The 24,815-nt window shown below is 51.8% G+C and overlaps 2 protein-coding genes across 2 annotated transcripts; one reads left to right on the top strand and one right to left on the bottom strand.

Moving 5' to 3' along the window:
- The first annotated feature begins 1,630 nt into the window (after positions 1-1,630).
- LOC121157682 (5-hydroxyisourate hydrolase-like) lies at positions 1,631-4,486 on the top strand. Its single transcript, XM_040982016.1, has 3 exons — positions 1,631-1,794; positions 3,634-3,769; positions 4,248-4,486. The coding sequence occupies exons 1-3, from the start codon at positions 1,673-1,675 to the stop codon at positions 4,335-4,337; spliced, it is 348 nt and encodes a 115-aa protein (XP_040837950.1). The 5' UTR covers positions 1,631-1,672; the 3' UTR covers positions 4,338-4,486.
- Positions 4,487-4,696: 210 nt separating this feature from the next.
- On the bottom strand, positions 4,697-24,810 carry GAS8 (growth arrest specific 8). The gene is made up of 11 exons (XM_040982015.1): positions 24,786-24,810; positions 23,268-23,354; positions 21,749-21,946; positions 21,190-21,396; positions 15,525-15,579; positions 13,561-13,766; positions 12,873-13,040; positions 12,533-12,619; positions 7,530-7,739; positions 6,463-6,528; positions 4,697-4,980 (listed from the first exon to the last, which is right to left on the bottom strand). Exons 1-11 carry the CDS (start codon positions 24,786-24,788, stop codon positions 4,831-4,833), a joined length of 1,437 nt encoding a protein of 478 aa, XP_040837949.1. The 5' UTR covers positions 24,789-24,810; the 3' UTR covers positions 4,697-4,830.
- Between the last annotated feature and the right edge of the window lie 5 nt (positions 24,811-24,815).

The following is a 24,815-nucleotide window of genomic DNA, read 5'->3' on the forward strand; positions in this document are numbered from 1 at the left end:
TTTGGGGTTACAGCACCTGGGATTGGCCCTAAGTGATATCAGAGCCATGATCTTCCTAACTTCCTCCAAAGTTGTTCTACGCAGAACATTCCAACCTTTGAACAAGGTTATCTCCCAGGTCTTGAAGAGCCTGTTCGTTCACCTACAAACTACCCATGCTGACAGAATAATTGGGAATGTTCCCTTATATCAAGGTAAAAAAGCTGGTGACTACCACCACAGTCCAGATGTCTCCAGCTCCCATTTTCATTTGTATATTACATAATATATCCAGAGTTTGTTCTAAATGTTACACAATTCAATACCATGGGTCAGCACCCAGACACGTGGCTCTCTCGGGCTGCAAAGCAGGGACCTCCTACCCGGTATGCAGTGCAGACAGCTTCAGCTTGTCCTCTGAAGGACCTCAGTCACTCCCATTTCACAGATTCACAGATGAGAAAATCCAGGTGTGCTCCCATGTGGGCCTCTCAACCCACTGGAGCCACTCCTGCCCACAGTCCACGTGACTCAGCTGCCGCAAGTTGAGGCTTGGTGGCCCCAACAGGTCTGTGAGTTCAGAAGCCCTGCTGACAAGACTCAGAGGGACATCTGCGCAGCTAAGGGGGTGCAGGACGGGCCGATGGGGTGGCTCTCCCCATTACTGGTCACAGAGGTTGGCCTTGAGCACCAGGCTATAGGCTGGCCCATCTGAGCCCCCTTACTGACCCTGTTGTGACTGAGCAGGCAAGGTGACCTCTGATCTGTGCCTGTCTTTCTAACAGGTGGACATTGCTCAGACCCAGGAAAAGAGTTGCTGGACAGGGCATGAGCTCTGGGCCTGCTTCCCGGCTGCTGACCCTCCAGCGACACTTGGACCACCCTGAGGTAAGAGGACAGATGGAGAGATGGGCAAACACACACATATATTTCTAGACCCTCAGCATGGGGACACACACACACCCCCCTAGACTCTCAGGACCCTGAGGTTAGGGGGCACACACACACACACCCCTAGACTCTCAGGACCCTGAGGTTAGGGGGCACACACACACACGCCACGGAACCCTCTACACCCTGAGGTTAGGGGGCACACACACATACACACCTGGACCTACAGCACCCTGAGGTTAGGGGGCACACACACACACACACACACGCCACGGAACCCTCTACACCCTGAGGTTAGGGGGCACACACACACACACCCCTAGACTCTCAGGACCCTGAGGTTAGGGGGCACACACACACACGCCACGGAACCCTCTACACCCTGAGGTTAGGGGGCACACACACATACACACCTGGACCTACAGCACCCTGAGGTTAGGGGGCACACACACACACACACACGCCACGGAACCCTCTACACCTGAGGTTAGGGGGCATACACACACATACACACCTGGACCCACAGCACCCTGAGGTTAGGGGGCACATACACCTGGACGCTCAGTGTCCTGAGCTAAGGGGACACACACGCACCTGGACCCTCCATATACCCTGAGGTTAGGGGGCTCACACACACACGCCACGGAACCCTCCACACCCTGAGGTTAGGGGGCTCACACACACCTGGACCCTCAGTGCTTTGGCGACTAGCCTGGAAGTTTGTGTGGACACAGGAATGTAGCTGTGCGGCCACAAGTTCACTCCTGGCTCTCTTGTGCCACAGCGCAGTGGCATGTAGCCAATGAGCAGTCCACTGACCACACATGTGCTGGACACCACCTCGGGCCTTCCTGCTCGGGGCCTCTGCCTCCGTTTGTCCCGGCTGGAGGATCTGGGCGAGCAGTGGATGGAGCTGAGGAAAAGGTAGGCAGGTCTTGGGCTAGCTGGAGTTTCAGCTTGCCTGAGCCGACAGCACAGGGCCTCACTGGTTCCCAGCCAGCTGAGGAGGGTGGGCACTGAGGGCTGCAGGGCTCTGTTTCCTCATTTGAAAGCCCCAGGACAATGACAGTGGCTGGCTGGCAGGTGTTTCATTCACCCTGCAGCCTCACAGCCCCACGAGCTTGCAGGACTAAGACGGGGCTCTGTACCCGAGTGTCATGCCCAACAACCCAAGCGGGCTAGGCTGCTTGAGGCCTGAGTGGAAATCAGAAAGGCCTCATGTCATGACAGGTAACTGCCAGGCAGCAGGCTGAGCACTTAATTTCTGCTGTTTCTTCCCCATGCACCCTGCGGGCAGCAGCACAAAGGAGGTGGAGACTGGGATTCCAGCCAGATCCATCTGGCACTCTGGGCCCAGGCTCTACCATGTTACACAGCCACATGTTACATAGTCTAGGCTGGGTGGATTGTGGCCCCACAAGCGAGTTCCCCAAACCCTTCATCTTGATGGAGATTTGAAAGAACAACAGTGACACCTCCCATCTGTTTACTCCCCTAGATGTCTGCATTAGCAGGATGGGAATTCAAATGCAGGTCTCCAACCATGTGAATGAGCCCTCACGTCCAGGGTATGCAGCTGGACTGAGGACAACCCGGATTCGAGCCCAGGCACTTTCATATGGGACACAGCCATCCCAAAGCAATGTCCTACCCACTGGGGCAAATGTGGACCAGCCACCACGCTCTAACCACAGTGGAAACACAACTTTAAAGAGGCCAGAGTTGTGGCCCAGCAAGTGAAGCTGCCATTGCTATGCTTGGCTCCTGTGTCAGGGTGCAATTTCAGTCCCAGCTACTTGCTTCCAAACCAGGTTCCTGCTAATGCACCCAGGAGGGCTGTGGTGGATGGTCCACCCATCCTGAAGACAAAGGTAGAGTTCCCAGGCCCTGGTTATTACAGCCATTTGGGGAGTGAACCGGTGGAAGATCTCTCTCTTGCTCTGCCTTCCAAATAACTCATCTAAAAGTACAATGAAAACAGCAGCTGTTTGGAACAACCTGAGGCTCTGCAGAGGTCACACAACTTGCTCACTCGCTATGGACACTCTGTCCTGTGTTGCAAGTGGGACTTGCGGGGGCGGGGGGAGGTTAATGTTCAATCCAGAATGTCATGAGTTATAGAAAAGTATGAATAGTATCATCTGTTTTTTAAGTTGTTTGTAATTAAACATGCATAGAGAAAAATTTAAACACAGGTCAAGCATACAGAATAATGTGGTGCTCCTGTCATAAACCACAGGAGATCAACTGCCACTGTGCTTCTCTATATTGTGATTTCTCTTTTTTAAGGTTTATTCTTTAAAATATATAGAAGAAAACACAGAGAGAAATCCAGGCTGTTCACTGGTTCACTCCCCAGAAGGCCGAAATGGCTGAGGCTGGACTAGTCTGAAGCCAGGAGCTTCTTCTGGGTCTCTCATGGGTGCAGGGGCCCAAGGCCTTAGGCCATCTTCCACTTATTTCCCAGGCTATTAGCCCAGACATGGGTCAGAAATGGAGCAGCTGGGACACAAACTGGTGCCCGCGTTGGATGCCGGCACCACAGACAGCAGATTGACCTACTACATCATGGTGCCAACTCTGTATTTTGATTTCTTAGTGGACATTACTGTAGCATCTCTTGACTGCTCCAAAGCCACAGACCCTGGAAACCATTCCAGTCTTCTGCTCACCAGGTCTGGTCAGGTTGTACTGAGGCCTCTGGGGCTGCATGTCTAGGGGGTGGCCACTTACCACAGCTCTACCACCCTGTCCTCTCTCCAGCTACACAGATCCAGATGGCCGCTGCCCTGGCCTCCTGAAGCCAGGCCAGATGAAGGCAGGCACCTACAAGCTGTCGTTTGACACTGAGGACTACTGGAAGAAGAGGGGGCAGGAGAGCTTCTACCCATATGTGGAGGTGACGGCCATGGCAGGTTGTAGAACTGGAGCCCAGACCCTGCTGGCTGCACCTCAATTCATGCCATGAGCAGCTACTTCCCACTTCTCCCAGGGTGGTGAGCTCACCTCCCATGGGCGCCCAGAAACAAAGGTGCTCAGGGACCTGAGGCGTCGTTAGCCTGCTGTGCTTGTTCCTGAGCTGCCCCTAGGTCAGGTTTGCGGGAGTCTAGGCTGAGGGTGACTCACCCTCTTTCATCCAGACTCTCACAAGGCCTAACCTTACTAACTCCTTTATTACAGGAGCTGCCATCAGAGCACCAGGCATTTCCAGTTCTGGACATGCCAGTGGAATCAGAGGCCCTGACCACTGCAGGCCCCCTCCAAGTAGCACTTGCCCAGGGAAGCTTCACCCCATCCTCTGCCTAAGAGGACTAGGGTAGGCAGCTGTCAAACTCTGGCCCCTTACCATCTTCTGGTGTCTTCTTTGCCTCTCTCAGGTTGTCTTCACCATCACAAATGAGACCCAAAAGTTCCACGTGCCTCTGCTGTTGAGCCCATGGTCCTACACCACCTACCGAGGGAGCTAGAGCTGAGTATGGCACAGGGAGGTGGTCTGACCCAACCAACTTCCACAGAGGGCCAGTGACCATCGTGGGGGACTGGGATCACCTGCTTGCTGGGGGAGACTCTGTCCCCCTCAAGTTTCCCTTGGGTGTCAATAAATTCCATGTTGCCATCTACAAAGCCACCCCAATCATTGTGTCAGAAGTAATGCAGGGGGTAGTGCTACGTTGGCCTCAGCCAGTGCACAGGTGAATGAAGGGCCCTCCAAGCACTGCTGAGTGTGGGTGGAGGCAGAAGTGGAGTGGAGACCGTGGGCACCAGGGAAGAACAACTGGGACGTGGCGGGCTGAAGCTATGCAGAGCCAGGCAAGAAGACAAGGCCATGTGGAAAATCTTCATCGGCTGCTGAAAACCCAGACCGAAGCTAGCTTCACAGTGGAGATTAGGACTGGGACGATCATGTGCAGGCCGGCACACAGTAGAAAAGAGAGCGATGGAGGGCCTTGGGCAAGGCAGCTAGGTCGGCGAGCCCACGAGTCCTGCAGGGCCTTGGCCCAACGTCTGTCCAATCACAGCTGTCTCCAGGGGCTTGAAGCCCACGCTGTCCAGGGGGATCCCAAAGGCCAGCAGTTTGGCCTCGTATGTGCGCAGCAAGTCGTTGTGAGCCTGTGGGGACACAACAGCATCAGGAAATAGAGGGAGTGCCCCAAACACTCTGGTCCACTCCCACGTTCAGCTCCCAGGGGAACCAGGGAGGGTAGGGATGCAACTGGCATCACAGGTTGAAAAGAGCAAGGACACTGACCTGTGTTACCCTAGCCAGACCTGATGCTGAGCCACGTGCATCAAGCTGGGTAACCCTCACGGGGAGATGACACCTCAATCCCGTTTCCCACATGGCAGGGAGACATGCAGGCAGTGCTGACTCTGCAGGCCCATTGGCCTTGGCCCAGAGACTTATCCTCCACTCCCTACCTTTGTGGAACAGCATTTGCAGCCTGCTCTTGGGGGACTCAGCACGCCCTCCCTCCCTCCCTAGGACCCATACTATCTTCACACAAGGGCAAGGGGCTGCCTGGAAAGGGATACCACCCCCAACCCAGCCCAAGAAAGGAGGCTTTGGTGATGGCAAGGTGGAGCTGGCTGGCATACACGATGCCTTCCCAGCAGCCATGCCAGGAGTCTCTGCTTCCCCAAAGGAAAATGTATCTTGGTTAAAAGGGAAAAAAAAAAGGCAAGTTTCATTGGCTGGCTCAAAGACATGACACGTGTGATGGATAAGGAGCCTGAGTAAACACACAGATGAGTTGGCCATCTACTGCTTTGCACAGAAAAGAAGGCCAGGTCTTAGAACCTGACTTCCAAAGGGTCAACAAGGACAGATCTTCCAAGAGAACATAGGGTGGAGCCCCAGACCTCACACTACTCAGATCTCCTGGGAATCAGGTAAGAGCCATGAATATCCCCCCAAAAAACCTGCACATGCCAGGAGGTGGCACACCCAGCATCCAGGGGAAAGTTGTGGATGGTGGGAGGAAGTTGGGGAGAGCAGAGAAGCCCAGATGAACTGAGCTTCAAATCCATCTTGAGGTTCCTAAAATACCAGCAACACAGACATGTTGGGTGCAGCCCCAAACAAGAGAAACAGGACTTGGAGCCCTTAGTCACACTCACAGGGCCGCTGCTCTTGGTCAGTCTCAAGTGCAGGCAGAACAGCCAGCTAGTCTCCCTGGCTGAGGACAGCAGGGGAACTCAGGTACAATGGGACAGATGAGAGCAGGGCCAGGGTTACTGGCAGGGGCTCTGACCCTCACCCTCTACTCTGTGGAGGGGATTTCTGCACAGAAAGTGGACAGAGATCCAATGGGTTTCCTGAGGGTGTGAAGAGCTTAGACCTGTGACTGCCCACGCTGGCAGGACAGCAGGCAACCATCTGCGAGACAGAGGTGAGAGGCCAGAGCAGCACCACGGTTGTGTCAGTGGGGAGAAGGGATGGGGAGATACGAGGGCACACCCCAGGGCAGGAACCAGGCATGTAACACGTGTGCTCCCAGGCCATTCTCTGCACCTCCTCAGACACAGTGTAGACCAGCAACAGGTAGGGTCCTCAAGATGGCCCTGAGAGGTGGCCAGAGGACCTGTCCATACCTTGCAGACCCGAGCCAGCTCATACTGCAGGTCCTTGATGGTGCTGTTCTTCGATTCCAGAACATCCTGAGGAGAGAGGCAGGCAAAGCTTGATGCTCACCTGTTTCCCCTACACACCCACACTGATGTGTCAGGAGCAAACAGGAGGGCAGGAGTGCACTCGTGCTTTGTGCCTCCACAAAGAAAGCATGCTGACCACTAAAGCAGAAGCTCAGAAATGGACAATCCGTGCAAGTCTGGTCATTCAGTATCAGTCAGGCACTTCATAAATTCTTGGAACAATGTGGACACATCATCCAGCTTTTCAGGGAGTCCAGTCCCCTTGGGAACAAAACCCCATACAGTGAGGCCACTGGGGGTCGGCACCTAAGTGGCACCGTGGGTGTCAGAGTTGAGTTCACGGACTGACCTGGCCCCAGAACCAACACTGCTGCCAACCGACCACAGCCCACAAGAAGCTCCTCTACCCTCCCCACCAGCCCTGCCTGAGGGACTGTGCCCCTGAGTCCTGGTCACTTCTCTGGATGACCTGTCACTCACCAATGGTCAGCACAATGACCAGCAGAGGCAGGAGCTGGCCCAGTTACAGTCAGCACCCCTGGCAAACTGGCCAGCATGCTGTCACTGATTTTCTCCTTCCACTGGCAACACAGGGGCCTCACCGCTGTGCTGAGAGCTCAGCAATGCAGCTGCTCCTAGTCCTGCCTGGACCCGCCATGAGAGAACTGAAGAGCCCAGGCCACGCAGATTTCGAGGGCAACTCGCCCATGCCCAGCCTGCTCTAGCGTGGTACTTGAACGACAAGAACCGGACATGAACTGGAGCGGGAGAGGCTGAGGTGATAAGGTACCGTGAAGGATGGCAGAACAAAATGGATGCATCAAAAGGGAGGTATACACACCAGCTGCTCCCCTCTGCCTGTTTCAGACCTCCCAGAGACCACCCCCCACCCAGCAAGCTGAGAGGTCTTGGCCCCCCCGGCAGAAAACAGGAAGGAAAAATGCCACCTCTCATGCAAGCCACCACTGGCCACCCTGGCCCTCCTCAGAAGCCTACTCGGGGCCTACCTCAAGTTTGCGGGACACGAGTGTCAGGGTTGCAGGGTCCAGGTTGGAGGCTGCCAGCACCTCGTTGAACTGCACCTCCCTCTTCTCCACGGCGGCATTCAGGGCCTGCAGCTTGCGCTCCAGCACCAGGTTCTTGAAGCCCGTCTTCTGCTGCACCTCTTGGATGGCTGCAGTGAACTTGTGGTAGAGCTCATCTCGCTCTTGTTGTACCTGCAGAGAAGGAGGGGAGGCAATGAGGCCCCTTACCCGGAGACGTGTCACTGGGTGGCAAGTCCCTTCCCACCTTTTTTCATGGGGGCACCCTCATACCACCTATACCCCTCTGCTCCATGCACAGAATTACATAATTTTTTAAAAGATTTATTTATTATTATTGGAAAGTCAGATATACAGAGAGGAGGAGAGACAGAGAGGAAGATCTGTCCGATGATTCACTCCCCAAGCGCCACAACAGTAGGAGCTGTGCTGATCCGAAGCCAGGAGCCTGGGGCCTTCTCCCATGTGGGTGCAGGGTCCCAAGGCTTTGGGTGTCCTCGACTGCTTTCTCAGGCCACAAGCAAGTGGCTGGATGGGAAGCAGTGCTGCCAGGATTAGAACCGGTGCCCATATGAGATCCCAGGGCATGCAGGGCAAGGAGACTTTAGCCACTAGGCTACTGCACCAGGCCCTTTGGTATGATTCTTTGCAGAATCTACACATAAAATAATATTTATCAGACAACCTCAGAAATGCATGTTAGATTAACTGTTACCCACAATAACAGCAGCAATGTGGGAGCAGCCAAGGAAGGTGCAAAGAACAGGCTCCTCAGCCACTCCTGGTGAGAGTCTCAGAACCAACCTCCAGCGGCTGGCATTGTGGCTCAGCAAGTTGAGCTGCCGCCTGGGACACCAGCAGCTCGTATGAATGCCAACTTCAGTCACAGCTGTTTCCTTCTGATCCAGTTTCCTGCTAAAGCACCTGGGGAAGCAGCAGACGAGGACCACATATCTGGGTCCATCACCCACGTGGGAGAACCAGATGGAGATCCAGGCTCCTGGCTTCAGTGGCTCAGCCCTGGTCCCTGCCACCACTGGGGAGTAAACCAGCACGCAGAAGCTTGCTGTCTCTCTCTCTCTCTGCTTTGCCTCTATCTATCTGTAACCCTTCCAAGTAAGTAAATAATTTTTATTTATATAAATTCTGTTTATGATGTTTACATAGTTGAGCAGGGTGGGAAGGGTCGAGATTTAGGGGAAAGTGTGTGAAATTTGTTTCCAAATTTTCTTTTTTTACTTTCTGTGTCTGGGGGAAGCGGGAAGATAGGGGAAAGCCACACACAGCCTCCCAACCGCCTCAGTACCTGCAGATGGGAAACGGCCTCCCAATGCTGTTAATTTCGTTGCTCCAAGGCTGAGGAAATCCTTCCAAGGTCCATTGGCTGACACAGTCCACCTCAGAGTCTCTATTCACCCAGATATTTGCCGTCAGTGCTTCCCTGAGGAAGCATTTGTTCTGCCCTCCTTCCTCTACTGTAGTACCTGTATATCCTCTGCAGGCCCCAGTGGACTGCCATAGCCTCTCTGCACATCTGCGTATTCATCCACTGCTCCAGCTAAGCCACTGAGGAGACACACAAGCCATAGTCTGACCACAGATCCTGTGATTCTCCCTATGGTTGGACTTGTGAGTCCAGCAGTTGGGGAATCCCCAAAGAAACCTCACCTGATGTGACTCCAGACCTGACTTACATATTCTTGTCAGTATGGGGTCGGGCCCAGTCCGTCACCCACATCAGCCCACGTACATACTGGCAGCTGCAATTGCTGTGTTGGTTCTGTCTCCAGCCCCGTCTCTAACATAAACTGATGGGTGCTACAGCCCAGCACAACCCTGCCCACTACACACATTCAGCCCACACATACACCAGCAGGAACTGCACCAACCCCCCAGTAGCTCCCACTGGGCCCAGTCCCAGCCCTGGTTCCTATAATTGCCAGTATGTGCAGCAGACTGGTCTGGTGTATGTCCCATACCACATTCAGCTCTCACACATGTCAATGTGTGCTGAAGCCTAGCTCAACCCAACTGACCCCACTATCCAGCCCACACTCATGCCAGTGGGTAACACCTATCCTTAGGTCCACACCCAGCCCTTGTTCTCCTGTTCACCAGTGGAGGGTTGGAGCCCAGGGCCCACTCCAGTCCCAGGCCTTGCATTCTTCAGACGGTTCTGCAATCTTGCTTGACAGGATTTGCCCTTAGTCCCAGCACTTGCCAGCTGATGCTGTGGCAAAGCCCAGTCAGCACTTAGTTATTTTTATACCGGCATGTACAGGAACCAGGGCTGGGAGCAGGCCAGGTGGAGATTACTGGGGGTTGCTGCAGCTGGACTACAATTCCCACTAGTGTACATGAGGGCACAGTGTGTGGTGTGCAGCAGCCATTGGTTTACATATGAGATGGGGCTGAGGCCAGAACTGATCAGGCAACTGCAACCACCAGTGTGTGTGTGTGTGTGTGTGTGTGTGTGTGTCCACCTGTGTGTGTGTTTGTGTGTGTCCACCAGTGTGTGTGTGTGTGTGTGTGTGTGTGTGTGTGTGTGTCCACCAGTGTGTGTGTGTGTGTGTGTGTGTGTGTCCACCTGTGTGTGTGTGTGTCCACCAGTGTGTGTGTGTGTGTGTGTGTGTGTGTGTCCACCAGTGTGTGTGTGTGTGTGTGTGTGTGTGTCCACCAGTGTGTGTGTGTGTGTGTGTGTGTGTGTGTCCACCTGTGTGTGTGTGTGTGTGTCCACCAGTGTGTGTGTGTGTGTGTGTGTGTGTGTGTGTGTGTGTATGTGTGCAGTACACTGATATTGGTGACAGACTGAGCCGTATCCCATACTGTCCTAGCACACACAGGACTCGGGTGCAGGGTCATCTCAGACAAGGTTTCTTTGCAGAGACCCTCAACTGAACCACTGGATTCAAAACTACAACCATAGCGGAAATCGCAGGATCTGTGGGCTGACCATGAAGTTCACGTATCAGAATGGACCTCCTTGGTTGATGACGACGGTAAAGTAAATGGCATGTCCAGATATACATGGGGGACATGACAGCCAGTTCATCGAGGCCTGCAGAGGACGGCTAGTACCAAGGAGAGCAGAATAAATTGAACAACTCTCCCAGCCGAACGTTGACAGCAAGCATCTGGGTGAATGGAGACTCTAGGGTGGACTGTGTCAGCCAGTGCTTCTTGGAAGGATTTCCTCAACCTTGGATAAGTGAGAGCAACAGCATTTCAGGATTATCAAAACCACTCGAGCAGTACCTTTGGAACATGCTCTACATCGGGGACCCTGGGATGACATCAAGTGGCTGTACCCCACCCCAGGTAATGATGCATTTAGGCTGCTGGGAGCAGCCCTCTCCCCTTCTCTCCCTTCCTGTCCACCAGAACAGGAAGGAAAAATATACTGAAAGCAAAAAAATTGTCTCATCCACTTTCCCCCACCTATCAATCCTCCCCACTGTAAGCAATGGTTCACATGGTTATACATCCTTCTCAGCTATGTAAGCATAACCAAAAATAAAATAAATTTATCAAAATAAAATGTAAAATTTGAAAACTTAAAAAAAAAACCCTCCAAATGTTCTCTACCACATTTTTTCACCACAGATCCTACAATCCAGATTCTTACTTAGAATCAACAAAAGCCTCAGTTACACAGGGGTACACTGGGAACTCTCATTGTGACAGCACTGCTAGCAACAACAAAAGACTCGACCCTGAGCCTAGGGCAGCAGCTTGGGTACTGGTTCATGTCCTGGCTACTCCACTCCACTCCCCATCCAGCTCCCTGCTTGTGGCCTGGGAAAGTAATAAAGGATAGCCCAAAGCCTTGGGACCCGGCACCCCCACAGGAGACCCAGAGAAGTCCTGGCTCCTGGCTGCTAATTGGCTCAGCTCTAGCCATTGCAACCATTTGGGGTATGAACCAGTGGATGGAAGATCTTTCTCTCTGTAGATCTGCCTTTCCAATAAAAACAAATAATCTTAAAAAAAAAAAAAGGTTCTGGAATCAGAGGCACTTCTTCAGGGAAATCAGCTGTATAGAGATTCATGCAATGTGTACAAAAGAGTGGCACAGCAGGGCAAGTTGGTATCGTAGGGGGCCCAGTAAGTCACTGGGACTCCGATTCCAATTAGGTTCCAGGATAATGTGCTTGGAAAACTAGTGCAATATGGCCCAGATACTTGGGCCTCTACTATGCATACAGGAGAATTCCAGGCTGCAAGACTGAACCTGCCAAGCACAAGCCATTCCAGTCGTTTGGAAAGTAAGCCAGCAGAAATAAGACCTCTTTCCAAAACCTTCATTCTGTCACTGACTTCATATAATAAATCTCAAAACATGGGAAAACATGAAAATATGAGAAAGAAAGATTTTGACTACTGAATTTTACAGCAGGTATATGTGGCTGTTTGATATCAGCAACCTGCATAAACTCTGGGATTAAAATTCAAGTAACGCTCTCTCTTCTCCTTCTGGCCTCCCTTCCCTCTCTCCCCTTCCTCTTTTTCTCTCCACCACCTCCACCCTGTTCCTGCCCCACTGGAATAAACCTCCTAAGATATAAATAAATAAATAAATAAATAAAATTCAAGTAACAGTTATAGCATGATTCAACAGTGAGTAGTGCTAGAACACAAAGGAAGTAGTGTGTGTGCAGGAGGACACACACAGCACTGTCTACAACACACACAAAGTGAAGCATGTGCGAGAGGTTTGCACACTGCCTCTTACCCAAGACTGTACCAGAGAACGTGTTCCTCGGCTCAATGGTCAACATTATTAAACAGCCCAACTTTTTTCTCTAGTGTTCACAGTAAGCCACCTATTATGAAGTCCAGCTTTGTATCCCAGAAACTTTAGAAAGTTATCAAACCAGAGCTGTTCTTGGCCCAAGGCCACCAGGAAAACCCTGCTGGTTGGCAGGAGTTTAGCCCTGGCTGAATGACAACTACAGCAATGTGCTCACCTTCAGGAACCGCTGCTCCAGCACTTCATGTTCCCACTGCAGGTCTTTCAACTCTTTCTCAGTAACTTTCAAACGTGCTTTTGTGCACTGCAGAGAAAACAGGGAATGTACACTAGAAATATTCAAGCATTTTTCAAATATAGGTTCATGAGAGGATAGCAAGGCCTGATGGATCAGAGGCAAGCAGCCAAGTTCCACTATGGCCAGTCAATACAATATGACACCCAGCACATTAACCAAGCAGAGATTTCAGCTTCCCAGCCCTTCTTCCTGCCTCCAGGGCAAAGCCCACTCAGGTATCTTTGACACCGGAAGGAGATGACGTGGGCAGGACACATACCACCAGGATCTGCTTGTCCCTCTCATAGTTCCCAAGCTGCTTCTGCATCTCACGCATCTCATCCCGAGCCTTTTGCAGAGGGTCTGCCAGACGCTTGTTCTGCACAGACACCTCTGCCATCTCCCTCTCCAGATGCTCTTCCTTCTTCCGCATGTCCTCCATTTGCTCCTGTTGACATAAGTACAAGTGCAGGAGGGGCTGTGCCCTGCAGAATGAGGACCAAATACTGTCGCTCTCACAGACATGTCTGGCCAGCTCTGCATGCTGGACACTCAGGCCTGTCTAAAGTACATGCCCAGTATTTGTGCATTGTGCTCACTCACTGAATTTTCTTAGGAATGCAGCTTCCATGAAAACTGACCGATGATACTTTGGGAGGCTGGCTTGCTGTATAAACCCTGCACAGCCAACTACCCGAGTACCAACACGCCATCCAGCCCAGCGCAGTGCACCTCATGCTGCTGCAGGTGCCTGATCCCTCTCATCCCACAGCACACTCTGTCACTTCTTACCTCCACACCCGTCAGGGAGACACTCTGACTGCTTTCAGTTAGGGTTGGAGGTAAGTTAGAATATACAGGCTGTGGACTCACACTAAGGACAGCAGAGGAGACTCTCAGCTTCTTGTAAAGGGGTACTGGGTCTGGGGTTGGGGTCTTTAGACAGGCAGACTGTGTCTCCCCAGCACCTTCAGGGAGTTGATGAGGGCCAGGTTGTTCAGGGTGATGTCATTGTAATAGTTCTTGATGTCAGTGAAGGCCTCTTCGTGGCGCTGCATCAGCGTATTAATTTGGCTGTTCTTCCTCTCCTCCACCTCGTGGATCTCAGTCTTTCTCCTCAGGTCGAGCTCATCCCGCAGCATCTTCATCTTCTTATCATACTTGGACTCGATTTCTGAAAGCCAGTAACACACAGCAGCTCAGAAGAGGAAGACAGGGGCCTGACCCCATGCTCATGGAGGCGAGGGGGTGTCAACAGGGCTGTGGGAAGACCTGGGGTTTGCCGTCCAGGCAGGCAGAGAGAGCCTGGGGATCTCCCCATGTGCATGGTCCATGGATTGATCAGGGAAGGGGTAAGGAGATGTGTGGGAGAGGGAAATCCAAGTACAAAGTCATTGTACTTGCAGGTAAGTGAAGGGGCTGAGATTGAGCAGATGGGAGGGTAGAAGCAGCAGGACTTTCATGGGTCAGACAGGTGAACTACACCATTTGGGAGATCAAAGCTAGGCTAGTTAGCATAGATTATAGCCCACCACCCACCGGTGCACACTAAAGCAAGGACTGGGGGCCTACCTGGCAGGGATAGCTCATACCACAGTGAGAGTCAGAACAGGGAATGGGTAATGTTAGCCTGGGGCATGACACTAACCAGCACGCAAGAGAACCAAGTCTGGGGGCAATGTGGGCCAACCCTGTGGAACTGCAACTTCCGTTGATTTGCTTAGGAGTTGGGGCTGGTGACAGGCTGAGCTAGGCATGCCCATGGAACTCTCTGACACTCACGGGTACCAAGTTTGGCAACAGGCTAGGCAGGTCCAGGCTACAGCACCCACAGGTGCAACCAAGAATATGGTGTGGGGCAGGCTGGGCTATAACACACACAGGCTCATACAAAGGCCAGCAGAGGGGACAGACTATGCCAGATAAGGGCCTAGTACCCACCATCACATGTGAGATCTGAGTCTGGGAGTGGGCCTGATGGAAGAACTTGGGAAACTCAGCTGTAGGCCACAGCTCCTGCTGGTGAGCATGTGATTCAAGCCTGGGTGTTGGTGACGTTGGGCAAGGTAGCTCCACCTATCAGCAAGTGTGTGGTTTGGTTCTATAGGGGGGACTGGTCCCTGAAGGCAGCACTAAGTTAATCTTAGCTTGCTAGCAACTGCAAGATCCAGGCTGGAGTGTGGGTCATGCACACCTACCGGTCTGCATGATCCAGGGATGGGAGCAGATTGGGCAGGGTTAGGCTGAAGATGGGTGGGCTGGGACGGGTCAGGCTGCAGCACCATATGGCAAAGACCAAGACAGGGGCATGGGCTATGCCAAGCTTGGTCAGAGCAACCACTGGCACATGCAAAATCTGTAGCTGGGAACAGGCCTGGCTAGGGTGCCAAGGGAACGCCCTAGTTAGGTTGTGGTTCCCACTGGTGAGTGCAAGAGCCAGAATGCGGGTGGTATTCTAGGCTGGACATGACTGTAGTATCCCTTGGCATGGGTATGGACTGGGTCTGGAGTGCTCCAGACTGGGCTAGATTACAGCACCTGCTGGTGCTCATGAGAGCCAGGCTGAGTATAGAATGAGCTGGGTTGTAGCATCAACAGAAAGAAATAGAACAAGCATAGGTATGGAATAGGTAGTTGGGCAAGGCCATTGTTCCTGCCAGGACAGCAGCCCTTGCAGGAGATGAATTTCAGATGGTGCCCTCAAGACTGAATGACAACTGTCTGCTGATAACCTGGGTGGTAAGCACAACTGCCCAAATGTGCGCATAAATCAGTTCTGCTGAGACGCTCAGTATCCACTGGCTTCAGACACTTCCAAGCCATATCTGTATTCCTGGGCTGTTTGGGTCTACTTTATGTACCAAAGTGAGCAAGCTCTGGGGGCCAATTACATCCTAATGGCAGGCTGCACAATGGGAATGCAAGAACTGACCTCGAACTTGCCTCTCAAAGTCGTTCCTCATCTTGGTAATCTCCTCAGTGTGTTTCTGCAGAGGTGAAGATCAGTTATTAGCAAGACATAGAAAAAAAAGTCTGTCCTTCACACTGCTCCTACTCCACCCCTGGGGCCAGCACAGCACAGACGAACCCTCTAACTCGTGCACCAGCATCATATATCTGACTGCTCCACTCTGGATCCACCTTACTACAAAGGGCCTGAAAGCAGTGGAAGACAGCCCAAGGCCTTCAGCTCCTACACCCGCTTGGGATACCTGGAAGAACCTCCTGGCTCCTGGCTTCAGAACAGCCCAGCTCTGGGTATAGCAGCCATTTCGGGAGTGACTCAGCAGAAGAGAGCTCTCTCTCCAGGCTGGGTTGGGCCAATTCACATTAGGGCCAGGTCTGGGGCATTCCAGACTGGGCTAGGCTGTAGCACTCACAAGCATGAAATAGAACTGGGGGCAAGCTGGGCCTGGCCAGGCTACAGCATCTGCTGGCAAACACTGAGTTGAAGCGAGCCAGACTGGGCTGCAGTTCCCACTAGTACACATAAGACTCCAGATGGTGAGCATGGAAACCAGGACTGGGGGCAGACCAGGCTAGGCAGGGCTATAACACCCACTGGCCTGCATGTGAGCTGTTTTAGGGGCAGCCAGGCTGAGCTAAGTGACTATACCCACTGGTGCATGCAGGAGCCAGAGTAAGCGCAGGCTGGTCGGGCTTTGCTGCAGCAACAGCTAGCAAGTGCTGGGACTAGGGGCATCTTGTCAAACTAAGACTGCAGATCTACCCGGAAAGTGCAAGATCCAGGGTTTGGAGTGGGCCTATTAGGGAAACTGTGGGTACCCTTCTGACAAGCCACAGCTCTTGCTACTGAGCATGAGAACCAGGGCTGGGCTGAGCAAGGCTGCAGCACCCACTGGTGTATACAAAAGCCAAATGGAATGCAGGACAGACCAAACCAATCTGCTACACATACCATCATGCACAGGAACCAGGGCTAGAGGTGGGCCTGGTGAGGTTATTGGGGGCTGCTGTAACTGGGCTGCAGTTCTCACTGCTGCTCATGAGAGCCGAGTGTGTGGTGGGCCGGGTTAGACTAGGCTGCAGCATCCATTGGTTTGTGCAAGAGATGAGGCTGGAGATAGAACTGACCCAGCAACTGCAAACAACAGTGTGTGTAGGATATTGTGGGTAACAGACTCAGCTGGGAGCCACACTGGCTGGCACACACAGGATTCAAGTATGGGGTCACCTTAGATGAGGTCTCTTTGCAGGACCCCGCAACTGAACCATAGGACTCAAAACTAAAACCACGGGGCTATACCCCATCTCTCTCCTTCTGATCCCCATCTCCCAGATATAAGAAGAAAAAGAAAATTGGAAATAATGGTCTCATCCATTTTCTCCTATTCCTCGAACCTCCCCACCCTAATCAGTGGTCCACATGGGCATTCATCCATCTCAACTATGTAAACATCATCAAAAATAAAATAAAATAAACTAAGAAAAGGGTCACTCTATCCCCATCCCCTCTCTGTAATTCTGATTTTCAACTAAAATAAACAAAGTTTTTTTTCAAGCCACCTCAATAAACCCTGTGCTGCCAGTGGGTTTCCCTTCCTTTTGAGCTTACAAAACAAGCCCAGAATAACATTTCCGTAACTTCCATATTTTTGTTTGTTTTCTGTTGTATTTGAGGCAAAGAGACAGTTTGTCTGCTGGCTCTATACCAGCTGGGCTACACTAAATCAATGTCACGAGCCAGTGGTCTCTCAGGTGGATACCAGGGACCCAGCTACTCGAACCATCGCTACTGCCTCCCAGGGGTCAACATCAGCAAAAAGGTGGGGTCAACAGCAAGAGGCAGGACAAGTCCAGGCACTCTGACATGACACACATTTCCTTTTGTTCTTCTATAAGAAAACAGTCCTTTTTTTGTTGGTTAAAGTCCTTGCCATGAACGCGCGCGGATCCCACATGGGCGCCAGTTGTAACCCCGGCCAATCTGCGTCCCATCCAGCTCCCTGCCTGCAGCCTGGGAATACAGTTGAGGACGGCCCAAAGCCTTGGGACCCTGCACCTGTGTGGGAGACCCGGAAGCTCCTGGCTCCTGGTTTCGGATCGGCTCAACTCCAGCCATTGTGGACACTTGAGGAGTGAATCATGAGACAGAAGATTTTCCTCTCTCTGTCTTACCTTCTCTCTGTATATCTGCCTTTCCAATAAAAATAAATAAATCTTTAAAAATATATAATAAAACAAAAAATTAATTAACACAAAGCTACAGTAGCCATACAATGTGCCACGAACACAAAGATGCCCAGAGAAACCAATAGGCTATAGTCGCTAATTCAGAAAGAAAGCAACTGACGTGAGCCAACAATGCCGAGTCCCCTCCATGGGGAAAGCAGCCTGTCTCTCCCCTTCTCTATATATCTAACTTTCCAATAAATAAATAAATCTTGAAAAAAATTAAAAAGGAAATGCTAAATCCCAGCCTTTACAATCTGAAGTTAATGTACCTTTCCTCTGCCCTCATTCTCAAAAGGCTCCTGGGCTTGCGTGGAGCCAGCTCACTGAGGCTTTAAAAGCTCACACGCTGAGGCCTCGTTCACCCCTATTCTTCACCTGGACCTTCTCGCAGGCTTACCTCTTTCCTGAGCTGTTATGTGCTAGCCTTGCCACCTGCTTTCTTCTGCCCTGGCACAAATGCTGCCTACTCAACTAGCCATTCCCAGAGCCTAGAACAACAACCTCCCTTGACTCCCAGTTCCCACACCTGCACCACTTTACTCTTCAACAATGCTCACCTCTTCAGCTCCACCAGACACACAAGTCTGTGACACGCTCACCGTGCACACCATCTCAGCTCCACCACACACACACAAGTCTGTGACACGCTCACCATGCACACCATCTCAGCTCCACCACACACACACGTCTGTGACACACTCATCATACACACCATCTCAGCTCCACCACACACACAAGTCTGTGACACACTCACCATGCACACCATCTCAGCTCCACCACACACACACACATCTGTGACACACTCACCATGCACACCATCTCAGCTCCACCACACACACACACATCTGTGACACACTCACCATACACATTATCTCAGCTCCACCACACACACACAAGTCTGTGACACACTCACTGTATACACTATCTCAGCTCCACCACATACACACACAAGTCTGTGACACGCTCACCATGCACACCATCTCAGCTCCACCACACACACACAAGTCTGTGACACACCGTGCACACTATCTCAGCTCCACCACATACACACACAAGTCTGTGACACGCTCACCATGCACACCATCTCAGCTCCACCACACACAAGTCTGTGACACACTCACCATACACACTATCTCAGCTCCACCACACACACAAGTCTGTGACACACTCACCGTGCACACCATCTCAGCTCCACCACACACACACACGTCTGTGACACGCTCACCATACACACTATCGTATGCATTGTATCTGTGCTTTCTAACTCCTTGATTAGGTATTTTGGCACAGGACAAACCACAGTTCTCATCTAACATGCACTCCATAAATGCATCTCAGTCTCTACCTAGAAACTTCCAGCAACCCTCAGAAAAGATCAACCACAGACTCAGACGTAGACTAGGGAGGCAGCACCGTGGCAGTATGGGCTAAACTGCCACTTCTAACACTGACATCCTGACAAAAGTGCCAGTTTGATTTCCGGCTACATTTTTTTAAAGTGGAAAATTTTTATGTAAGGAGGGAACAAAACAGGAGTGGTAGGTAAAAAGGAGTTAAGGACTGAGTCTGCCCTAACCCTAGGGTTAGACAGAGGGTATAAGTTGGAGCTCAGGCTTCACTCTTCTGGCTGCTCCACTTCTGATCAAGCTCTCTGCTAATGTGCCTGGGATAGAGGAAGACAGCCCAAGCTCTTGAGCTCCTGCCACCCACAGGGGAGACCTGGATGAAGCTGGATTCCCACGGTCAGCCACTGTAGCTATGTGCAAAGTGAACCAGCAGATACAAGGTCACTGTGCCTCTCACAAACAAGGACCCCGGTGCACTAGCCTAATGGCTAAAGTCCTTGTCTTGCATACAGGTACCAGCTCATGTCCCAGCTGCTCCACTTCCCGTCCAATTCCCTGCTTGTGGCCTGGGAAAGCAGTCAAGGACTGCCCAAAGCCTTGGGACCCTGCACCCATGTGAGAGATCTGGAGGAGGCTCCTGGCTTTGGATCAGCTCAACTCCATTGCAGTCACTTAGGGAACGAAGCAACAGATGAAAGATCTCTCTCTCTGTTTCTCCGTCTGTTTGTAAATCTGACTTTTCTATTAAAATGAATAAATAATCTTTACCAGAGAGCAGACATTCAGCACAGTGGTTAATATGCCACATGAAAAACCCACATGCAATACTACAGCGCCTGGTCTGAATCCCAACTCTCTGGCTTCCAGTTCAGCTGCTAATGCAGGGAGGCCTGGAATGAGTTTTGGGGTCCCAATTTCAGCCTAGCCCAGCCCTGAGAACAAACTAGCAGACAGAAAACTCTGTGTTTCCTTTATATAAATGCACATATCATTTTATTTTTTACTGGAAACGCAGATCAGATTTACAGAAAGACAAAGATTCTCCATCTGCTGGTTCGCTCTCCAAATGGCTACAACAGCTAGAGCTGAGCTGATCAAAGTCAGGTGCCTAGAACTTCTGGGTCTCCCACACGTGTGCAGAGTCCCAGGGCTTTGGGCTGTCCTTGACTGCTTTCCCAGACCATAAGCAGAAAGCTGGATGGGAAATGGAGCAGCTGGGATTAGAAACAGTGCCCATATGGGATCTTAGTGCTTCCAACGCAAGGATTCAGCCATTGAGCCATCACACCAGGTCCTGCCTGTCTTTCAAATAAAATAATATGTAAATAGGAATTATTTTTTTAAGATTTATTTTTATTTGAAAGGTGGACTTACAGAGAGAAGGAGAGAGAGAACAATCTTCCATCTGCTGGTTCACTGCCCAAATGGCCACAATGGCCAGTCTCAAGCCAATTAAAACCCAGAAACTAGGTTCTTCTTTCAGATCTCCCACATGGGTGCAGGAGTCAAAGAATGTGGGCCGTCCTCCACTGCTTTCCCAGCCCATAAGCAGAGAGCTGGATAGGAAATGAAGCAGCTGAGATGCAAACTGGCAACCATATGGGATGCCAGTACTAAAAGGCAGAGGATTAAACTGGCACCAGTACAAATTATTTTTAACAAAGTAAACTAGATGCTCATAAACGCAGCTTGCATGGGTTCACACACCACTAGAGCTGCCCAGCAGTTGACATAGTGCAAGTTTTACTGGTTGGCCTGTGGTTCCCTGCGCACATCGGTGATGACCTCTCCTAGCAAAGGCATCAGGACATCAGGTGTCAGCAGCATGACGAAAGAACCTCAAGTTATTTCTTGTTCAGCTCTGAGGCAGAATTATGCTCCAGGTCTCAAAACAAACTTGACTTATGCATTTTAAATAATACAAACAAAACCCTGTCAATGCATTGCAAAAATGCAGAGTTTTGACCAAAAATCAGAACTCTCACTGGTTAAACAATCGGAGTTCAGGCAGCACCAGGCTCCCAGCCCATGACTACCAGGCAGTCCAACACCTACCAGCCGCAGATTCTTCACCGCCACCTCACTGGCCAGCTCCTGCTCTCTGAGCTCCACCTTCAGTGCCCGCATGTCCTTGCGCAGTGCGCCCTCCTGTGTGCGGTGCTCCTTCTGGGCCAGCTTCATGACCACGGTGCCCTCGGCCTTCATCTCAGTCAGGTTGTTCTGGTGCTCGTACAGCAGATGCTTCACCTTCTGCTTGTACACCTATGTGGCACAAGGAGACCCGGCTGCTCATCAGCACCCACCTGCACGCAGGAGGCACACAAGAGGAGCTGGGCAGGTGCTTCTACAACAGGCTGCCAACAGGTCAGCAGGCTTCAGAGCCCATGACCCTTGTGCGCCACAGAGGCAACGTTCACTCAGAATCTCAAGCCTGGCCTGACACTAGATGGATGATGTTTCATTCCTTCAGCCTTACTTACGTATATATAGCACCTTCAGCTTATCAGGGCGAAAGGCACCACACACACACAGAACACAAGCAGAGATGTCCCAGCCCACCACAAACCTCCTCTGTGTGGTCACCTGGTGGCACAGGCAGGTTGGTCCCTCTCACCTTGATCTCCACCTGATGTCTCTCCTCAGCCTCCTCCATCTCCCTGTCTTTGTTCCGCAGCTCAGCCTTCTTCTCCTCCAGCTGCCTCCGTGTGATCTCCCAGAAGGTGTGGATCTTGTCTCGCTCCAGCTGGAAGTAGTTGCGCTCCTCTCGCTCCCGGTCCAGCTCCTCCCGGATGCGGCTGATGTGTTCCTCCACCTGCCAGGCACAGCTGGGTCAGGTGAGGCATCTAGCAGGGTCGCACACCCAGCAAGAGGCACGTGGACAGATAAAGGTAAGGAGGATAGTAGTAGCAGGATAAACAGAATAAACAGAATAAACAGAAGCTCAAAGTAAGGAGTTAAACCCTGAGGTTAGGGGAGCTCCAGGAATAGGACACACCCAGTGACTGGCCAACTTCTCTTGAGTTGGACCAAAAAATCATAAAACAATGATGGTTTTCCATCCATTAAAGCCTGGGAATTCATACTAAGGAAACATGTCACATATACGAGCTCAGAAGCTCAAAGGTATTTAGTCTCATTGCTATCAAAATAATGAAAATATATAGACAAAGCAGAAAATGAACCAAGCAGTAAAACTGCTGGAAAATTTGTTTGTCAACTAGAAGCAACATGACATGGTCCAAAAAGTACACAGGCAATAAGCATGTAAACATGTCCACAAGATAACATTAAATGAAAACATATTGACTGTCATAGATCAAACACTAAATAAAAAAGAAAACCAGTAGACGCCTAATATAAAGGAGGGCTTGGTCCAGAGCTGATTGCAAAACTGCAAATAGGTTAAAAAGAAAAACTAGGACAGTCTTCTAGCTTTCTTGGGATCTCAATCCACTTTAGATTTAGTGATCTCTCAGGAACAACTCCAAGTCACTTACTGTCAGCTTTTCCCACAAAATCTTATTCCTCAGAAGAATCTATACATATATGCATTCTTAGATGAGCAACGCCAGGCTACACCATACAAGGAGGAGCAGCAGAGAGGAGTTCTAACGGGGCAAGGGCCTGGGTCCCCGTGAGAGCAGCTCCCCACCCAGAATCCAAGTGCAGCAGAAAATGGTAGATAGACTGTTTCCTATCTACCGACCCCTTTCCCCAAATGCTCCCACGCCCTGGACAGGCCCAGGCCAAACCTGGGAACTGGAAAATCCATCTGGTGTCACATGTCAGGGGCAAGAGCTCAATTACTTGGGCCATCACCACTGCTTCCCATGGTGGGAATGAACAAGATCCAGAGCTGGGTGTAAACCCAGCTACTCAACAGGAGACAAATGCCCACGTCTAAAAACAGCTTTTATATCAGAAAACCATTCCTTTCCCAATCTAATAGAAAGTTTTTTAATGTGGCTTTATGTATCACTGGTTTTGAAAGCTTTGAAGCTGACAGAAATTACGGACATAGCAGTGGCAGACTATGGGAGCTGGCCAAGTGGGATGGGGCAGGGAGAGGTTCATGAAGGTGCCTTTGAACGGGACCCCCCGACCCTGGGAGGAGGTGACAGCCGGATGCTCACCTGCTCCTTGCTCATGTCCTCTGGGGCGAGCCCATCCACAATCGGGGTGCCTTTGCCTTTGCCTTTCTTCCCTCTCTTTTTGGGAGCCTTTGTTTGCAGAAGAGAAGACAGTGTCAGGCTTGGTTGAAAGGCGATGAAGTGCCAGGGCCCTGTCCAGTGGCTTTCTCTTCTAGACCGGCTCTGCTCTGCCCCGCGAGTGCTCGAGAAGCCAGCCCCTGTGCACATCTTCCCCCTCTTCTGACACGGTCGTGCCCCCGGCAGTACTCCTCTGCAACACGTCCACCTGGCCTAGGTCTTCTGACCCTTAACCACAAACACCCTCCTGGTACATTTAGCAAGGCACAAACGAGAAATCACCCTTTTCAAAAGTGAACATTCTCTCCTAAAAAGAGCCCATCCTAAACCCATTCACTCCAGACTCTGGTACTGGAGCAAACATCGACTCAGGTTCACAAAGGAAGACTTGCAATACCACACTGAGGTAACCATGTTGGCTATATTGCACAGTGACTGTTACGGAAAGACCAGCAGGAAGCTGTTCACAACAGCAGCGAGAAACAGCCCAACCAAGAGCCACTGAGAGCAATCGCATCAGTCCTGGCTCCTCCTTCAGAGTCCGCACCCAGACTACAGGGTTCTGCAAGCGGGCCAGCAGCCTGAACCAGGTGTCACGCCGCCTCTCAACCCACAGGCTGAGAGAAGCCTCAACCCACAGCTGAGAGGCTGCTCGGCCCTTCATTGCCCAGCTTTGCTTCCCTCGTTCCCACCTCTCCGGCCACGTGTTTGTGCCTACTCCTCCCGGGAACATTCTCACTACAAAGCTTACATGGAAATTTTACAAAATGCCGAGAAAAGGAAAATCGCCCACATTCCCACAGCTACCGATAAACCGAAGTACTTATTTGGGTGTGGGTTTTTTTCCAGTTGTTTTTTCGAAGACCTACTAACTAATGTCCGGATACTAACGTTCTGTGGCTCTCCTTCCAATCCCTCTAATCCAAGAAGGGCCGTTGCTCGGGGTTTCCTAAAGGCTGTGGACGAAGACCCTGCAGCCCTTCATCCTCGGGGTCTCCCCTGAAGCCCTTCCCTTGGCATCACCGTCCAGGGCTCTGCAGAAGGCAGTGCCCAGCGGGCTGCATCTACCAGACACCGAGCCAACGGGCGGCCCCACTGTGGTACAGATGAGACACGAGGAGAGCCAAGTCGCCGCATGGCGCTCCGCTGGCCGGTCCCAGGGAAGGCGTGGCCCTGCCTCGCAGACCCCGAGACCGGAAAGCCTCCGTGGAGCCCCGGGAGGCAGGACCCGGGACCAAGCGGCGGAGCCTGCTCCGGGCCGGGCACCGTGCGGGCCAGGCGCTGCAGGCGGCGGGCTCCACGAAGGCCCTGTGAGTACCGGGCGCCAAGGACCGCGGCCGCCGCCTGCAGCGTGCACAGGCCGCCCGGTGCCAGCCCGGGCCCTCGCCTCCCTCTGCGGGACTCCCGGGCGCGGCCCCGGCCCCGACTCCCGCCGCAGCTCACCATGGCGCCGGCGGACAGGCCGCGCCGCGA

The sequence above is a fragment of the Ochotona curzoniae genome, unplaced genomic scaffold, assembly GCF_017591425.1.
Source record: "Ochotona curzoniae isolate NIBS_2020 unplaced genomic scaffold, NIBS_Ocur_1.0 contig_3622, whole genome shotgun sequence".
NCBI lineage: Eukaryota > Metazoa > Chordata > Mammalia > Lagomorpha > Ochotonidae > Ochotona > Ochotona curzoniae.

Coding starts and splice junctions, on each gene's coding strand:
- GAS8 (XM_040982015.1), bottom strand. Junction 21,397..21,748: donor GACATCAGGTGGAGATCAAG/GTGAGAGGGACC, acceptor TGTGCCACATAG/GTGTACAAGCAGAAGGTGAA. Junction 12,620..12,872: donor GGGACAAGCAGATCCTGGTG/GTATGTGTCCTG, acceptor TTTTCTCTGCAG/TGCACAAAAGCACGTTTGAA.
- LOC121157682 (XM_040982016.1), top strand. CDS start 1,673: ATGAGCAGTCCACTGACCACACATGTGCTGGACACCACCTCGGGCCTT. Junction 1,795..3,633: donor TGGATGGAGCTGAGGAAAAG/GTAGGCAGGTCT, acceptor TCCTCTCTCCAG/CTACACAGATCCAGATGGCC. Junction 3,770..4,247: donor GCTTCTACCCATATGTGGAG/GTGACGGCCATG, acceptor TGCCTCTCTCAG/GTTGTCTTCACCATCACAAA.